Below are 19,428 nucleotides of genomic sequence, written 5' to 3' on the forward strand. Positions count from 1 at the left end.
ATGTGTCAGGTTCTGGCAGTTAGACCCAAATAGTACTTCACATCAAACACTCCAGTTGCTTTATTCAGGATCTACAGTTCAGTGTACACATGACTATGGCATTGGCAGAAATGACATAGGTATAGAGGATCAGGTTAGTTATAGGAAAAGTTCCTGCCTTTTGGAATAGGGAGGGTTAGAAGGGGTCAGGGAGGGGGGAAGGGGGAAGAGCCTGGGAAAGGAAGAGAAAATGAAATCATTTCTAGCTCTCAGTCCGTCGCTTGGCATCCAGGGCCATCCTCCTGTCTGCTCGATGAGTGAGAGTGGCCAGCCGCGAGATAAGAGGAACTGCTACAAGTTCCGCTGCAAGAAGCATGGCACAGACTCGTATATCATTGGCCCAGAATTCAACATACACTTATCATACTTTCAGAGGATTAGCATTAAATGCAAAACACCTTCATGGCAGACATGCATGCATGCAGATATGCAGACATGCATATCTGACAGCATGCCCTGCATCCACGGTGTTAAGATTTTTTGGGACTATCAGTTTTCCTTTCCTCCAGGTTTGCGGTAACTTTCCCACGCCTTTAATTTAATCAATTGCATTCAATAAAGTTTTACCTATAGTTTCATTAAATAATTTATAATACTCAGCTGTCAAACAATCAAAGCCTGGAGCTTTATTCTTTTTCAAGGCTTTTATTACTTCACTAGAAACAAAGCCCGTTGTGCAAATAAATATAACGGGCTCTAGAAAGCTGGGGCTGGGGAGGGCTGTGGGGGGGAGGGCTGGCAGGCAGGAGGGATCTCGGGAGGGCTGGCAGGTAGGGGGCAAGGGGGGTCTGGGGGGGAGCTGAGAGGCAGGAGACACAAAACCGTATTGCCAACAACTCAATTTCCTTTCTCGTCACATTTTAAAATAAAAACACCACAGTCTTCCCATCAGGCTTAAAATTTAACAGAATCCAAGGAAGCAGAGATATAAACGGATAGTATGCTGCTTTCCTTGCAATCATGAGGAAACACAGTGTACTCTCAGAAGAAAATATCTTAAAGACTTCTTGGAAAAGCAACTGAATGAGAATTCTTTTTTTTTTTTAACTTTTATTTGAAAATTTACAGGAATTCTTGATCTGATTGCATCCCGGTCTGAGAGAGAAAGTTTAAAAGTGTTGCTTGGTGATTTCAGTATATGTTGTTCTCAAAGCATTTAGAATCAGATTTCAAATCCTGGCCCAGCTAGCCTTTGTGCTTCTCATTAACCTCCGGGCCTCTCTAGACTCTCCAAGAACCCAGGCTACTTGCGTTCCTTCACGCATTTCTTCCAGAGATACAAGATGAAAGGGATTGCAAAAGGTGAAACAAAAATCCACTCTGGAATCCTCTTAAATAATACGTTGCACTGGGGAAAAAAGGAAGCAAACAAAACGACACTTTCTAATTTTACACATATCCATATTCTGTTGCGATCTTGATCATTAATGGGTTCACTTCCCAATGGTCTGCCTTTCAAGAAGACCCTAGAAGCCCATGTTAATTTTGTTTAAGCAATATGCAGTAGTAGATGCCATTCACTGTATCTTCCTGCACTCCTCTCAAGTGCCTTGAACCTAGGGTTGCCAACTCTGAGGAGGAAAATTTCTGGAGATTTGAGGGGGTGGAGCCTGAGGAAGGTAGGGTTTGGGGAGTGGAGGGTCGTCAATAGGTTATAATGTCATAGAGTTCACCATCCAAATGAGCCATTTTCTCCAGTGAAACTGATCCATGCAGTCTGGAAATCAGTTGTAATTCCAGGAAATTTCCAGGCCCCACTCTGGAAGTTGATAACCCTACTTGAACCTGAACTCAGTGCACCCCGACCATGTCCGTGAGGCCGTCATGCTGGGCACCCATAGCTCAGATTTGTTTCTGATTCAAAAAAAGAACCTCTTTCATCCAGTCATCAGGCTTCAAAGTGTACTTCAACACCGATTTTGAGTAACAGGAAAGTGTTGAAAAACCAGAAGTCAAACTGAAGCAGTACCCAGTGTTGAAAAGTACACTTTGGTTAAGTAGACAGTGGTGGGTGACCGAAGTCCAGTTACCCACAGGATTTGGCATCTGTTTTGACTATTGTTTTCCCTTTTGGTAGAATTTTAAGAGTTCACTACGGAGGTGTGTCTGGATATAAGCAGAACAGCGGCTCCACAAAGGATGTATCATGCTCTTTCCAGGCTTCGTATGAAGCAGTGATACACAGGGTCTGATAACACATGGGCTAAATGAGAAGCGGGTTGGGGGAAGCCCCAACCCAACCCGTGTTTAACATGTCACTGCCAGGGGTCATTTCACAGAAAAAGAGCTGGAGGAACTCATTAGCATAACTGATTTGCATATGCCACACATCCTGGCATCACCTATCCTGGCTGTTTTGGACCCAATCCTGGCCATTCAGGGCCAAAATTGGGCCCCAAATGGCCAAAAGGGGCTGAAAATGGCCGAAAAGGGGCCCAAAATGGTCAGGATTGGGCTACTGATGAACGGGAGAGTGATCCACCATCCATCAGAGGCCTGATCCAGGCCGTTTCGGCCCCAATCCAGGCTGAAATGGGCCCAAAATGGCTGAGAGTCAGGTGGGCGGGGCCACCTGACATGTGACTTCTTTGGGGAACTGCCAGAACTGTGTTCCGGCACGTTCCCCCTCGAAATGAGCCCTGGCCACTGTGCTCACCAGTTTTCTACCCAGCATGTTTCTGCAGAGAGAAGAGGGCCATGTAGGACAGGCTGTTCATATGACTGCTGAAGACATGTTTCTGTGGGGACCAACAAAGCCACTCCTGCCTGCACATTAAACACATACATACACACCACTTTGAAGGTCAGTGTGATTTACATGTTAAATCAGAGTAGCGTTAGGGTTTTCCCCAGCCCACTTCGTGTTTAGTGCATGTGTCATCAGACCGTCATTCTGTGACTCAGGAGTCACAGGTGGCTTCTGGATATGCTACATGTGGTTCTTCTGAGCACTGCTCCCCGTGGCACCTGTCTCATGTTCCTGGAAAATGGACAATTTCATTAGGCATTGGAATAATTTCACCATTACTATGGGCCCAAGATAATACTATTTCAAAAACATTTCTCGCTCATGACGATTACAAAAAATTAGCTGGCATAGGGAATCGTAGCAGCAGGACGTCAACTTGTACATTAATGCTAGCTGTTAAGCATACATTGCATATGCCATGTGGTGGACATTCTTCATTGCAACAAGTACTTGTCGGGTCAATCTAGATATGTAGGTTTTAAAGAATTGGGTCTGGGGAACCCAGGTCAAGTTCCCTGCAGCCACACAGCAGCTATGCAGAATGGCTATTTATTTAAAAAAGGGAAAACTAAATGTCACCTGCCCTGAGCCTGCATGCAGGGAGGAGGGGCTGGGCATTGCCCCTCCCCAGTGTCCCGATCTGGGGTGGGGGGAGGAGGAGGGCAGGACGGCATGCCTGCCTCCACATGCCCCCTTCCCCCACCCCCTATCGCGGCTTCGTGGGGGTACAGCAGGCGAGCGAGGCATGCCTGCTGCTGCACGCCCCCTCCCCCCAATTGCAGCTTTGGGCAGGGACAACAGGGAGCGACGCATGTCCGCTATGTTCCCCCCGCCGCCGCCCCTGTCCCCGTGATCACGGCGTGAGAGGCAGGTCAGGCGAGCGGCCATGCCTGCCGCCACGTGCTCCCCCCACCCCCCAATTGCAGCTTTGGAGGGGCAGGGGCAGCATACGAGGCATGCCTGGTTTGCCTGCACTGCCAGGGCTTCCCAGGTCTCCAGAAGCCCCAAGGCAGTAGGAAAGCAAACAGCGTTGCCACCGACTGGCTTCTTATCCCTGCATACTGCGCCTGTGCGCGGATAAGAGGTGAGACATCGGCAACATGGTTTGCCTTTTATGTTTAAGGATAGATAAATAAATAAATAAATAAAACATCACTACAAGGCAAGGAAGAGCGCCTGACTCACCCCCCAAGCCCTTTCCCTTGTTAAAATAGTATGGGGGGGGGCGGTATTTCCTTGCTTTTATCTCTCCATGTTCACCGAATATTCCACATGGTGCAGCGATATAGAGACCCTCCCAGTGCCTGCTATTTTGGAAGACTTGCCAACCTTCCACGAAAGGGCCACACATGCCCTCTTTGTGCCAGTCTTACAAGAAATGGCCATGTATGCCTTCTTAGTTTGGCTTTATAGCGTTGATTTCTTTGTCAGAAGAAGATATTGTTGAACATTCATTCTGTACTTGGGTGTTAGAAGTGAAGTAATACATATTACCAGATTTTGCAGAGGGTGGTGGTATGTGGATAAGACCGTGAAATCCGAATTGCTTAACTGCATCCCTGTGGAGACCTCTACTTTATCTGTGTGCTCCCTGGTTTTGCTGTTTTTGCAAGGGTTTGCCAGTTTAAGACATGCTATAGCAATGTGAACAATATATTAAATTGCCTTGATGCATCACAAGGCCCCTCCCACATAGGTGAACCTTTCCCCCACCTTTTGGAACAGGTGGTAGTGATGAAGAGTGCCATCAAGTCATAGCTGACTTATGGCAACCCCTGCTGGAATTCTCAAGAAAAGATACTAACAGAGGTAGATTGCCATTGCTGGCCTCTGCAACCTGGGCTGTTTTCACACTGCTTATTGGCCACGGAACATTGTGCCAAGCTCCCAGAACGACAGTGTCTTCCTGGCGCAATCTTGCACAAAAACGCGCTAGGAAGATGCTGTCATTCCAGGAGCTCAGTGCGACGTTCCGTGGCCAGTAAGCAGTGTGAAAACAGCCCTGGTCTTTGCTGGAGGTCACCCATCCAATTGCTAACCAAGACCGACCCTGCTTAGCTTCCGAGATCTGACGAGATCAGGCTCACCTGGGCTATCCAGCTCAGGGCCTCTTGGACTTACCTGGATGGAATGGCTGAGCGAGCCGGTGGTTCTGCGGGACAGCCCCACAGTGTTCAAGGCCTGCCGTGCAAAGGAAGCTGCTGACAACTTGTAGTGCCTGTTGATCTGCCGAGTCATGTTGGATTCCACAAAGTGGGGCGTGATGGACTACAGAGAGATAACGGGTCAGGGTCAGGAAGGAACTGGTCATCAGAGATACCCCTGCTGGCGGCAGCAAAGATGTAGTGGAATGGCAAACTCATTGAGGTCTAGTGATACCTGGGTAGACAGCAAAACTCCACATCCCCTAGGGTAGAAACTTGGGGGCCCGTTTTATCACATAAACTGCATTGCCTTTGTATTCCTCGGGGCAGGGTATTATTTAGGCCGTCGTCACACGGGCTTTTATTTAGCGCTAAAATGGCGCTATTTCCTGGCAAACACCCACCTTATTCCAACACTGTAGCGATTTTCTCTCTTCTGCTTCGTGCTTGATAGTCGCGCTATTTTGTGCCTCAGTGTGAATGCCTCGCATCGATGTATTTCGCCTCGCAACGTCCTATGCCCTCCCTTCAATCCCAGAATCCATTTCTTCCTGCGACTCCCCCTTTTTTAATTTTATTATGTCCTTATAACGCCATAACGACATAACACAATGCAAACTTTCTGCTGAAGTAAAAATGACTCAATCACCATGGCAGAGTCTTCAGCGATGGGGATCACGCCAGACAGGGAGTTTTCTGCGGGCAAAGGGCTATTTATATAATTTCAAAGTTGGAAAAACAAAAGTGTCGTAATGTTTTGCTCTAACGGAATGTTTATATGCTGTTATTCCGTTATAGCGGAATTAAACGCCAGAATAATAAATTAAAAAAAGGGGGGGGAGCTGCTTCTGCGCGGTTAGAGAGAACAGAACAGAGTGCTTCGGTGTGGACAGCTGGTGGCGCGAAGAGCCGTTAGGTGACCCAAAGAAACGTTACTGTGCCGATAACAGGTAGGACGCTATATGCTGTAAATTTAACGGAAGAGATGCCCGTGTGACGACGGCCCTGTTTATTTATTTTATTTTTTTATGTCATTCATAGTCTGCCTTTCTTACTGAGACTCAAGACGGATTACATAGTGTGAGATTAGTACAATCAGCACCAAGGACATTTTCACAAAACATGTTATAGGATTGTACAAAGATATAGCATTAGCAAGGATCCAATACAGAATTGAAGAATTGCTGAAACAGAACATAATCCATTCTAGGACTGCCGCTAGATAACATGAAGCACAGGTAGTATATAGGAGTACATATTCAAAGCAACAAGGAATATGCAAGGCAACGTGGCGGCGAAGTATACGGTCCCTAACTCATCAGCGAAGCATTTGACACTCCTCTCATGGGGCTCAGTGAAGATGAGGACTCCTCGGGAGAAGAGGAGCCTCGTGTAACCAGCCAAGCCAGCTCCGATACAGCAGAAGCTGGCAATCAGGAGGAACAGCTGCTGGCAGATCAGAGTCCGCAGCCAGCAGCTGAGCCAGAAGCCTGAACACCCTTCAGCCTCAACACCACTGGGGAAGCCCAGCCAGCAGTTACCCAAAGCTCTCAGTCAGCAGCGGAGCCAGCAGCACCACCGCCCTCCAGTTCCAACACCACTGGGGAAGCACCGTCAAGGACACCCAAACCTCCAGCTTCACCCAGAGAGCACTGTAGACAAAAGCAACGGGTGGAGCTGCAGGAGAGGCGGCCAAGTGCACACCTCCTGGCCAGACACCAACTGCTTGTTGAGAGTGATGAGGAAGTAAGCACAGCTGGCTGCCAGCCCAGCCTATCTATAAAACCCTGTCACAGACAACCGGGAGCATGGAAGCAACACGTCGGAATCCTGTCCCTGCTACAACCACTCCACTGAACCTGGCCTTGCCTTTGCCTTACTGTTGTGACCTTTGGACCGTGCCTTGGCTCTGCCTTTGCTGGGCCCTTGGGACTTGCTGTTAACTGATCTTTGGACTGCCTGACCTTGCTATCTGGACTCAGGAATGGACACTGGACCAGCCCACGACAACGCCCTCCCTACAACTTCCCTCCTATCTGAGTACAAAGCCTTTTTTGGATAATGCACAATACCTGCACAATGATGCCTTTGGATCTATATTCAGCGTCCAAACCTTGTGCGAAAAAATCATCAAATACCTGCAATAGAAGCAAGAAAAGGTACTGAGAGAAGAAAGAAACCGTAGGCTGCTTTGTCTTCCTTTTTTCCCTATCCTAGTGGCCAGTCAATCCCCAGCAATGGGATGGGACAGAACAAGGCAGGTTATGACAGTGAGAACCTGAGGCAGAAGGAAAAAAGCTTGACCAGTGGCTCTTTTCTTCCTGATTAGAATGATTTCAAGCTAGGGATCTCATTCGCCCACTGTGGGGCAGGAGATCTTCCACTTCCAGCTTCCACCCCCCCCACCACTTATTACCTGGTCAGTGGTGAGGGGAGGCACGGGAATAGGAAGGAACTAGAGTCCAGTGGTGTACCCCAGATCACTTCCTCATTGCTACGGGATTCGGGTTCCCAGGTGCCTGCTAGTGGCAGGCAAACTCCTGAGGATTTGCCACCTCATTTGCTGATTGCCGAGCAATCCGTGGGGGGTGGCAAGCTCCTGGAAGTTGCCCACCACCGGCAGGCCCCTCAGGAACATGTGCCGTGCACACGCTCCCAACAGGTGCAGCGATGTCACTTCCAGAAATGTCAGCCCCTGGGTGCGTGTGCACAAAGCGCGCACACGAAGAGGATTCTCGTGGACAGCATGAGGTAAGCGACAGCTGTCCCTACCCTCCTAGTGGAAGGTGAGAGAGACCTGGCAGCCCTATTCAGGAATGATGCCATTCCCAGAGTGTCCCAGAAGCGACAGGTTCCGTGCAGGGCAGATTGGATAAAAACAGGCCCCAAGTGATAGACTGGGAGACAATTTTTATCAAATCGGCCCAACGTGGGACTCATTGCTTCTGCATTGTGCCAGGAATTATGTCATGCCCGGTGTGGCAAGGAGGTGCTCTGGAGCATGCACGCGCAAGATGAGTCTTCCTGGTGCACACACACACACCCCACTCCCGGTTTCAAGCACGGAGGTCCTGGCTTCCCTGTTTCAAGCCCCTCTAGGTTTTGTTGCCTGTTGGGCAAGTCCCCTTCTTGGCAGGCACAATGTGGGTGCTTCTCATGCTAGGTATAAAATGTTAGCAGAGTTCAGGAAATAATCCACACTTGGAGATTTGCTTTCAATGAATTTACTGTAACAGGATTTTTGCAAAAGACAGTGGCCGTTTCCACACGACTTAGCTTCCCTCGGAACGACCCGGAACACCACGCAAAAAATGCGGAAGATCGTGTTTTCTCATGCAAGATTTGCGTGACGTCACGCAAATCTCGCACGAGAAAACACAATCTTCCATGGGTTTTGCGCGATGTTCCGGGTCGTTCCGAGGGAAGGTAAGCCGTGTGGAAACGGCCAGTAACTGACTACAGGCCATTAATGCAACAGTGAGGCCTTCAGAACACAAGCCACTAACACAGAGAGAGTCTCTCTAGACAAGACTTTTTACACAAGGGTGCTCAGGTGAAGGGAGATGCCGTGTTAGCTGGGAAACGTAGGAGTTTCAAAGCCAAAGGCTCGATCAGTTTCACCTCTCTACAAGCAGCCTGAGATCACTCCTCAGAGGGTTTGTTAATTTCCCCTTCTCTTCCTGGAAAGCTATGTTTATTTCACCTCCCAGTCTGGGAGGCAAAGAAGAAATCAACAAACCCTGCAAGGAGCCGTCTCTGGCTGTAGAGAGTTAAAACTGATGAAGCCTTCGCCTCCGTCTTTTAAACTACATTTCCCAGCTAACGTTGCGTCTCCCTTCACTTGAGCGTCCTCGTGTAAGACGTCTCATCTAGAGAGAGACTAACACAGAGCCAAAACACACGAGAAGAAATACCTAGGTTCAGCACGTGTTCTCTTACCTCAAGGTTTGCCGGGATCTGTAGGCGTCCTGGAAGCTTAAAGTTTAGCATTTACAGAGCAGCAGGAAGGGGAAGGGAAATGCAGGCGCCTGTATTTCCCTTCCCCTTCCTGCTGCTCTGTAAATGCTAAACTTTAAGCTGCCAAGACACCTACACTTCCCAACAAACCTTGAGGTAAGAGAACAAGTTTAGCATTTACAGAGCAGCAGGAAGGGGAAGGGAAATGCAGGCGCCTGTATTTCCCTCCCTGCTGCTCTGTAAATGCTAAACTTTAAGCTTCCAGGACGCCTGCAGATCCCGGCAAACCTTGAGGTAAGAGAACACGTGCTGAACCTGGGTATTTCTTCTCGTGTGTTTTGGCTCATACAATACAGAGAGAAAAATAAGAGCTAGGAATGCTCTACAGCTCCCCCTAGGGTACAAGTGGACTAAACTAATTTTTTCAGCAGTATTTACAGCAATTAGACTCTTAGCAGCCTGCAGTTGTACATGTTGTTTACATTACTATCATTCTGATTTACTTACACTGCTGCAGTCCTACGCAGAGTTACTCCAGTCGTAGTCTCTTGAGATTGCTTGCCTTAGACTGGGGTAACTCTGCCTAGAACTGCACTGTTAGAGGAAGGTTTTCCTTACCTTACTTGCACTATACAGCAATGCAAGCGGAAGTGGACGTAGGGCAGCTGCAGATGACATATAGATGACAATGCCTTTCTTCCTGTAGTGAGAGCCATCGTAATGAGCTAAGACTTTGGTGACATGACACCCTCATCCCAAATGAAGCTGGTGTGAAATTTCTACTTTTAGAAGACAAGTGTTTGAAGTACACACTGGTGGTGCTCACAGGCAACCTTCACGCCACATTCCCAGATGGACAGAGACTTTAGAGTGCCTTTCTCGGGTTTGTTTTCAGCATTTATTGAGGAGAATGACAATTGATATGTAAGCGCACTATTACTGAGTATATGCAAAGTGACAGTACTAAATGGTAACTAAGATTATTTCATCGCTCCCTCCATTAACTTCTGGAGACATTTTAGACCTAGGGGGAGAGGACTGTCTTTGTCACCCATTTTCCTTCCTTTCATTTTATTTCTTAACTTCATTTAGGCCCCACCATACTCCCCAATGGCAACACACAGGAGTTTATAGCATTCTCATCTCCAGGGCTTTTTTCCAGCTGGAACGTGGTGGAACGGAGTTCCGGCACCTCTTGAAAATGGTCACATGGCCAGTGGCCCCGCCCCCTGATCTCCAGACAGAGGGGAGTTGAGATTGCCCTCCGCGCTGCTGGCACAGAGGACAATCTACTCTCCCCTTTGTCTGGAGATCAGGGGCAGGACCACCGGCCATGTGACCATTTTTGCCAAGGGCGATTTAAACTTTAAAAAACTCCCCCTTTGTTCCAGCTGACCCAAAGTGATGTCATTGTGCAGCCCTGGGAGCGTGCGCGCACTTTGCGCATGCCATGTGGTACCAGGGGCACCACCTCCAGCCAAGAGTTGCCCCCTGTGCTGGCAACACACTGAGTTCCACCACCTCTTTTCCCAGAAAAAAAGCCCTGCTCATCTCCATTCTACTGTGATAACAACCTGTGAGGTAGATTAGGCAGAGAGATGGACTCCTAAGCCTTGATCGTACATTAAGGGTAAATTGGAGAAGAAGGCTAGAGAGCCACGCATGACTACTCCATGACTCAGTTCTCAGTTTGGGTTTGGCTAGAGAACTGAAAAGAATAGATCGTTACCTTCTCCAACTGGTGTTAAGCAGTAATAGGAGGTTATTTTTTGTTGTTTTTTTAGGGGCACATGGCAGGGGTCATTAGGGAGGGGGGAGATAGCTGTGAATTTTCTGCATTGTGCAGGAAATTCACACTTTGGGGCTAGGTTTGGACTAGATGAGCCATGGGGGCTCCTTCCGGCTTTATGTTTCTATGCGAGAGGAGGCTGGAACAGTGAACTTTTTATTAGGGTCCAGGGACTTAGACACCTGGATAAATTCTACATTTCTGACAACAGAGGGGGCTTGCTTGTGTCACCATAACGACAAGATTTCCATTCCTTAAGGAATGTCCACACTAAGAGCCAAGTTACATGTGACGAATGACACTTGCCCGGCAAGTGAACAGACTCACGGTTATTCCTCCCTGTTCACTTGCCCGCCACTTGATCAGAAGTGAACAGGGAGGAATACCCGTGAGTCTGTTCACTTGCCAGGCAAGTGTCATTCGTCACTTGTCGCTTGGCTCTAAGTTTCTCCAAAATATGTGGAAGACAAGCTCAGGGAAAAGGCTTGGAAGAAAACATCACAGCTGTCAAAAGCCTTTGAGAACCATCAGAAATCTGACATAACCAAAGTGGAAAGGGCAAATAAAGAATACAGAGTAGAAAGGCAGGTGGCCACAGTAGAACCTGGCTAATCAGAGTGTACCATTGCTTAGGGTCCCAGGCCTGTCATACTGTGCTTAGAAGGAGGCTCATAAGGGACTCTGATTTCTAAAAGCTATCTTGGAAAAACTCAAATCAAATACACCCTCATCCGCCCCTCCCAGAATTGTGAGTGTGTGTGTGTATACAGGGGTCATTTCGTAGAAAAAGAGCTGGAGGAACTCATTAGCATAACTCATTAGCATATGCCACACCCCTTGCCATCACCGGAAGTGTGTCATCAGCGTAACTGATTTGCATATGCCACACCCCCTGACATCACCTATCATGGCTGTTTTGGACCCAATCCTGGCCATTCAGGGTCGAAATTGGCCCAAAATGGCAAAAAGGGGCTGGAAATGACTGTAAAGGGGCGCAAAATGGTCAGGATTGGGCCGTTGCTGAGCAGGAGAGTGATCCACCACCTGTCAGAGGCTCAATCCGGGCTGTTTTGGCCCCAATCCAGGCCGAAACGGGCCCAAAATGGCCAAGAGTCAGGTGGGTATATATATACATACACATATATATATGTATGTATGTATGTATGTATGTATCACAGTAGAGGAACTGTAGAGTTCTCCAGATGTTTTACCTGGCAACCATCTGAGGAAGGACGATCTGCGTCATCTGTGAAGACAAGCAGATGAAACTATCAGGAAACTAGATGCCAAACCCTTCCCACTCCACACAATTCCACTGCCACTGCCGCTGCATGCCAGTTCCAATCCCCTTGTATGCTAGATTCAAAAGATGCTAACCCAGAGAGAAACACATTCTCATAACCCAAAACGTGCTCCTAACTATTTCTCAAGTGACCCAGAAGCGTATCCTGAGGTTATAAGGTGACTGCTTCCGGGTTTTCTTTCCTCCCCCCACAGAAGTCTGGAAAAAATGGCTGGTTGTGCACTCAGTAATATCCAGACAGAGACAAACCCAAGAAAACCAGAAACGCAACCAAAACACTTGGGAAATAAGAAATTATTGCACAATCAATGGTTATTTCAAAAAATAAAGAATTCTATTGAAGTGCTCAGTGCACAATTAATCACACTTTAGATGGTTGTTGTGGGTTTTCCGGGCTGTATTGCCGTGGTCTTGGCATTGTAGTTCCTGACGTTTCGCCAGCAGCTGTGGCTGGCATCTTCAGAGGTGTAGCACCAAAAGACAAAGATCTCTCAGTATCACAGTGTGGAAAAGATGTTGGCAGATCATTTATATCTACTCAGGAGGGGTGGGGTTGAGCTGAGTCATCCTGTAAGAGTTTCCCAGGGTGTGGAATGCTAATGGCGGGAGGCTTCACTGTATCCTGAGGAGGTTCTTTTGCATATGGATTGGTACTTGATGTGCTAATCTTCTAATACGGTATACTCCTGCAGAGGTATACCCTGCAGCTGAGGACAAGTTTACATCGGGACCACAAAGCGTAGCATCCAGACAAGAATAAAAGAACATGAAAGACACTGCAGACTTGGACAACCTGAAAAATCAGCAGTGGCTGAACATAGCCTAACTCAAACAGGGCACAGTATCTTATTCCAGGACGCCAAAATACTGGACAACACTTCCAACTACTTTGTCAGACTGCACAGGGAAGCCATTGAAATTCACAAGCATAAGCAAAACTTCAACAGGAAAGAAGAAACCTTAAGAATGAACAAAGCGTGGTTTCCAGTTCTGAAAAACACCAGGCTAACAAAACAATCTATACCCAACAATAGCCCTGCAGAGAAGATTAGCACATCAAGCACCAATCCATATGTAAAAGTACCTCCTCAGGATATAGTGAAGCCTCCCGCCATTAGCATTCCACACCCTGGGAAACTCTTACAGGATGACTCAGCTCAACCCCACCCCTCCTGAGTAGATAGAAATGACCTGCCAACATCTTTTCCACACTGTGACACTGAGAGATCTTTGTCTTTTGGTGCTACACCTCTGAAGATGCCAGCCACAGCTGCTGGCGAAACGTCAGGAACTACAATGCCAAGACCACGGCAATACAGCCCAGAAAACCCACAACAACCATCGTTCTCCGGCCGTGAAAGCCTTCGACAATCACACTTTAAACAACACATTTATACATACAGAGACCTGAAAGTCCCAACAAAACAATGGGGATGATCAATAATAGTCCGTGTCCCTTTAAGAGAGTCCCACAGAGGTAATAAGGCAGTCTTGTAACAAATTTTTCTTATGAGTAAGCTCTGAAGACTCCCATCCAAAGAATTATTCCTTTGACCAAGCGGTGTCAACCAAGGTCAATGAGAAAACGGAGATGTCTATTTCAAAAGTAAGTCGATGCAACTCGTTGAAAGTGTGGGATGCAAATGTCCTTTGTTGATGAAGTCCAAAGAAGAACGAGGAGCTCTGCAGAACCCCGTGGCCCTACATGCTGCCGGCTTGACGATGCTGCGTGGCCCTACATGCTGCCGGCTTGTTTCACAGAACTTCCACTTCCTCAGGGCCAACAAAACTTACATCACAGAAAATAAACTGTTATGAATAAATAATTGTTTAACAATCAAAGTCCTGTTTGCTCTTCATTATTCATGATTGAAAGAAACAAAACAAAGGAAATAAAGACTCACCACCATCACATACAGAAATTCTCATGTGGCTTACTCATAAGAAAAATTTGTTATGAGACTTTCAGGTCTCTGTATGTATAAATGTGTTGTTTAAAGTGTGACTAATTGTGCACTGAGCACTTCAATAGAATTCTTTATTGATGGTTGTTGTGGGTTTTCCGGGCTGTATTGCTGTGGTCTTGGCGTTGTAGTTCCTGACGTTTCACCAGCAGCTGTGGCTGGCATCTTCAGAGGTGTAGCACCAAAAGACAGAGATCTCTCAGTGTCACAGTGTGGAAAAGATGTTGGCAGTTCACTCCTGCAGAGGTGAGGGGGTCTCTACTGTCAGTATATACCGTATACCGTGCAGCTGTGGACAAGTTTACATCGGGACCACAAAGCGTAGCATCCAGACAAGAATAAAAGAACATGAAAGACACTGCAGACTTGGACAACCTGAAAAATCAGCAGTGGCTGAACATAGCCTAACTCAAACAGGGCACAGTATCTTATCCCAGGACACCAAAATACTGGACAACACTTCCAACTACTTTGTCAGACTGCACAGGGAAGCCATTGAAATTCACAAGCATAAGCAAAACTTCAACAGGAAAGAAGAAACCTTAAGAATGAACAGAGCATGGTTTCCAGTTCTGAAAAACACCAGGCTAACAAAACACTCTACACCCGACAATAGCCCCGCAGGGAAGATTAGCACATCAAGCACCAATCCATATGCAAAAGAACCTCCTCAGGATACAGTGAAGCCTCCCGCCATTAGCATTCCACACCCTGGGAAACTCTTACAGGATGACTCAGCTCAACCCCACCCCTCCTGAGTAGATACAAATGACCTGCCAACATCTTCTCCACACTGTGACACTGAGAGATCTCTGTCTTTTGGTGCTACACCTCTGAAGATGCCAGCCACAGCTGCTGGCGAAACGTCAGGAACTACAATGCCAAGACCACGGCAATACAGCCTGGAAAACCCACAACAACCAAGAAATAGACAGTTCAGATACCCAGCAAGGATAGGAGACACTGTTCACTCACCTTTACATATGATAGCATGTTGCAATGCACCAAGTCATATATATACTATAGAGAGGGAAAGAAAACACAGTATAATGAGCATGCTTGCCTTCATTATTGTGAGAGAGTGCATGCTAAAACATATGGAGCTTGAGGTCCTTTTCCCTAAAAGGGCTGGAAATCTCTCTTCAGCCTTTCATATGTTTCAAACAGCTTCAACTACTCTGAGGGTCTTTCCCCAGAAAACACAAGAAAAGCCCTCTGGACCCCTGGTTCACACTTGTAACATATGGGTAGGGTTTTAAAGGGAAGATATATGGGAGGACCAAAGGGCAGCTAAGGTTAGGGCTGAGAGTACACTCACCTGGTCACCTTTATAAACACCATCCAGGAAATACATTGGAGTTTGCACTGACTGACCAACATTATTCACTGTAATGAGACAACCCAAGAGACAGGTCATTGCACAGGCTCAGACAACTCAAAAGGAAAATGGCAGGAATACCTAGGGGCTAACGCACAGTCCTCATTTGATCCTCTCACAAAACAGCGTTGGCCTAGAAAACATTTGCCCAGAATCTCTAATTTGTTATTTTTCAGTCTCTCTACACAAGACATCTTAAATGGGAACGCTCAAGCGTGGAGAGATACAATGTTAGCCGGGAAGAGTGGTTTAAAAAGACAGAGCTGGTGGAGATCGCTTCTCAGAGGGTTTGTTAATTTCATCTTCGCCTCTCCGAAGGCTCTGTCAATTTCTGAGGAGGCAGAGATGAAATTAACAGACCCTCTGGGAAGCAATCTCCGCCGGCTCTGTCTTTTTAAGCTACACTTGAGCATCCCTGCGTAAGATGTCTTGTGTAAAGAGACTCTCCGTCTTTTAAGGAAATGCAAACGGTCATCTATCGTTCTTTGCAGCCCGGCGTAAGCAACAGAGGCTGCACAGACAGGTTTCCTGAACAGCTAAAGCCCTGTGAGAGTTACGTAAAGCAAAATCCCTCAGATCTCCATATAGAGGCTTATTTTAAGGTGTGCAACCACAGTGCCAAAAGGCCCTACAGCTACCTGGCAAGCAGCCCCATGGAACGAGAACTCCTGAAGGAATTTTTTTAAAAAATGGTAGCCTCCAAGGCTTTCGAGCTGCAAGAAGTGGGTTGGGGATGGCATCTCATGAAATGATTTGACACCAGCGACAAGACAGTTTGCAGGGCTTGCCATCTTCAAAGAACCCTGTTCCAGGTCACCAAAGTACTCCTCCAGAAGCGGAAGCTGAGAAAAGTGGAATATCAATAACAGATTAGCTTTTTTTTAAAAAAAAAGCAGGAAGGTTTAAACGAGGGCGAGCAGCATCCATTTGTTCAGTATTAAAATAGAAATGGGGCTGTAGCTCAGAGGTAGGTAAGAGAACGGGCCGTAGTTCAGAGGTACCACATCTGCTTGGTGTGAAAATTCCCATGTTCAATTCCCGGCATCTCCAGTTGAAAGGACGAGGTAACAGGTGATGCGAAAGACCTACCTGAGACCTTGGAAAGCTGTTGACGGTCTAAGAGCTAAACTACAAGAGATGAATTACACAAAGACATGCACGTGAAGGGAGTCACAATGTTAGCCGGGAAGCTGAGTTTTAAGGAGGCAAAGAGGAAATAAACAAACCCTCTGAGGAGCTATGACAAACAGCTGCGACTGGTCCCTGGCCCCAGGGAGGCCCGTTTAGTGTTGACCAGAGCCAGGGCCTTTTTGGTTTTGGCTCCAACCTGGTAGAACGCTCTGTCTAAAGAGATCATGGCCCGGCTGGATTCACTATCCTTCTGCTGGCCTGTAAGACAGAGCTGTTCCGCCAGGCACATGGCTGATGCTCTGGGCCTCCCTGCCGGCCACCTAGAGACAGCTGTGCCCAGTCCCCTACAAAGGGTATCTACCACCTAGCCTCTGCCCTATATTTCTGGGGGTGGTTGGGTGGTGGTTGCTGCTGAAATCTGCTGCCATATGTTTTTCAAAACCTGCTGCTGTATTGCTTGTTGTGTGTGTTCTTTTTAAAACATTTAAGATGATTTATTGGTTTTAAATATACTGTATTTTATATTTTATTAATTGGAATCCGTCCTGAGCCTGCTGGTGCGGGGAGGGCGGAATACAAATCGAATCAAACAAACAAACAAAATTGACAGAGCCTTTCAATTTGTCTTTTAAAGCTCAGCTTCCCAGCTAACTTTGCAACTTCCTTCACGTGAGCATCCTCTTGTAATTCGTCTCTTGTAGTTTAGCTCTGAGTAGAAAAAAACTGACCTTGATGGACTGGTGATGAGTCTGAGGGCCAAGCTAGAAGTGAGGAATTACACTTGAATGGCAAGTGAACGTGTAGTGATCGAGTGGAGTGCAAGGGGAGTGTAAATGAACAAGGAGGAATACACGTGAGTCTGTTCACTTGTCGTTCAAGTGTCATTCGTCAGTTCTAGCTTGGCCCTGAGTCAAGACTGCCGAAGGAGGCCATTCAACAAGAAACTATGGCTTTGATTTGACTTGATGTTATTTAATGTGAAGTTGATGCGGTTCCTTAGTTCTTTTCGTTACATTTCTGCTTTTGCAAATGAGGAATGTCAAAAAAAGGGGAGGAGGTAGCCCTTGCATGTTGGCGTTTTGATTTGTAAATTAATAACATAATTTGGGCTCAGTTTATGGGATCTTTGGGGGCACCAGACAAGGAGTCTTGTTCACACAATGGTTACTGCCAAGGGGACAGAGAGTGCCGGCGTTCAAACTTACCCAGAATGCCGATCTCCAGACCCTGCAAGGCAGCTCCAATCAGCTCATAGATTTCTGAGCCCCCGGTGAAATCGGCTTGGATCACCCTGGTGCTTCTGCCATGCTGCTCCTCTGGGGAAAAAGGGCAGAGAGAATTTCAAAATTACTTTATAGATGGCTCCAAGCAGTGAACAGGGGGGCAAAGCCAGAACTTGCTGCAGTCAGGCCAACATCACAAACCACAATCCTAAAACACAGGCTTTGGTTTACTGTAATGAATTTTTTGAAAAAGCCTTCCATTTCATATAATACGGAGGCCTGGTCTTTCCAGAGAGCCCGTTGATCCTAGCAATTCCCCATACAGCTGCAAAAGCTCACACCCAGAGGAGTTAGCTGTATTAGTCTGTAGCAGCAAAATAGTAAAGAGTACAGTAGCACCTTTAAGACTAACCAACTTTATTGTAACATAAGCTTTCAAGAACTTTAGTTCTCTTCGTCAGATGCATCGTCAGCTTTCAAGAACAACAGCTCTCTTCATCAGATGCATCGTTAGATACATCTGACAAAGAGAGCTGTGGTTCTTCAAAACTGATGATGCATCTGATGAAGAGAGCTGTGGTTCTCGAAAGCTGATGATGCATTTGACGAAGAGAGCTGTGGTTCTCGAAAGCTGACGATGCCTCTGACAAAGAGAGCTGTGGTTCTCGAAAGCTGACGATGCATCTGATGAAGAGAACTGTGGTTCTCGAAAGCTTATGCTACAATAAAGTTGGTTAGTCTTAAAGGTCCTACTGGACTCTTTACTAAAAGCTCACACTGCTTTTCTTCCTCAAGGTCTGTTGCCCTGCATCCAGAGCAGCCATACCCCAGAGCTTTATCCCAGCTGTCGCCAGCACCTCTGAGGGGCTAAGATGGAGGCTTGTTCATCAGGAATAGAAAATCCACCTGTGAGTGTGTGTATTAGTTCTTATAAAACTGGGAATACGACACAGACAAGCACAACTGTAGAAGTCTCCTGGAAGTGGAAAGCCAGGAGATTTATAGTGTTAGGGATCACCTTGAGCAACATCTCATCTTTCTGAAAGCATCGCAAAACCTCTCTGTGGCAAGGTGTCGACATTTAGCATTGTTAATTGAGTGCCTCTGCTGTTGCTCATTCAGATACCAGAACGTATAAGCTTTATCCTAAGGAGAGTTACACCCTTCTAAATCTACCAACTGTGGTGTGGCTCTGCGTAGGAGAGCCCTTCTAGTCTCAGATTTACCCCCCCAGCCATGCATCATGGCTTCTGTTCCGTCGCAGATCCTACACTACCCTTTCCTAGATCAAGAAGGGCAGCCGTATTAGTCTGTCTGTAGCAGTAGGAAAGAACAAGAGTCCAGTAGCACCTATAAGATTAACAACATTTGTGATGGGCAGGGGTCATTTCATAGAAAAAGAGCTGGAGGAACTCGTTAGCATAATTCATTAGCATATGCCATGCCTCTTCCCATCACTGGAAGTGTGTCATTAGTATAACTGATTTGCATATGCCACACCCCCTGACATCACCTATCCTGGCTGTTTTGGACCCAATCCTGGCCATTCAGGGCCAAAATTGGCCCCAAAATGGCAAAAGGGGGCTGAAAATGGACAAAAAGGAGCCCAAAATGGTCAGGATTGGGCCACTGCTGAGCAGGAGAGTGATCCACCACCCGTCAGAGGCCCGATCCAGGCCTTTTCGGCCCCAATCCAGGATGAAACGGGCCCAAAATGGCCAAGAGTCAGGTGGGCAGGGCCACCTGACATG

The 19,428-nt window shown here is 47.0% G+C and overlaps 1 protein-coding gene across 5 annotated transcripts in view; it reads right to left on the reverse strand.

Moving 5' to 3' along the window:
• Positions 1-65: 65 nt before the first annotated feature.
• The window catches only part of LOC129343225 (very-long-chain 3-oxoacyl-CoA reductase-B-like), a 38,400-nt gene continuing 19,037 nt past the window's right edge, over positions 66-19,428 (reverse strand). For 3 of the 5 annotated variants that reach the window (XM_054999326.1, XM_054999327.1, XM_054999324.1), the window contains exons 5-12: positions 17,660-17,770; positions 15,264-15,331; positions 14,921-14,965; positions 11,890-11,924; positions 9,508-9,589; positions 7,005-7,070; positions 4,910-5,056; positions 67-1,387 (exon numbers count right to left, since the gene is read on the reverse strand). In XM_054999326.1, the coding sequence (XP_054855301.1) occupies positions 1,283-1,387; positions 4,910-5,056; positions 7,005-7,070; positions 9,508-9,589; positions 11,890-11,924; positions 14,921-14,965; positions 15,264-15,331; positions 17,660-17,770 (659 nt within the window). In that variant the 3' untranslated portion in view covers positions 67-1,282. Of the gene's footprint in view, positions 1,388-4,909; positions 5,057-7,004; positions 7,071-9,507; positions 9,590-11,889; positions 11,925-14,920; positions 14,966-15,263; positions 15,332-17,659; positions 17,771-19,428 lie in introns of all 5 variants that reach the window. The other 2 variants (XM_054999322.1, XM_054999323.1) reach the window with 2 other exon arrangements.

Source organism: Eublepharis macularius, chromosome 15, assembly GCF_028583425.1.
Source record: "Eublepharis macularius isolate TG4126 chromosome 15, MPM_Emac_v1.0, whole genome shotgun sequence".
Classification (NCBI taxonomy): Eukaryota; Metazoa; Chordata; class Lepidosauria; order Squamata; family Eublepharidae; genus Eublepharis; species Eublepharis macularius.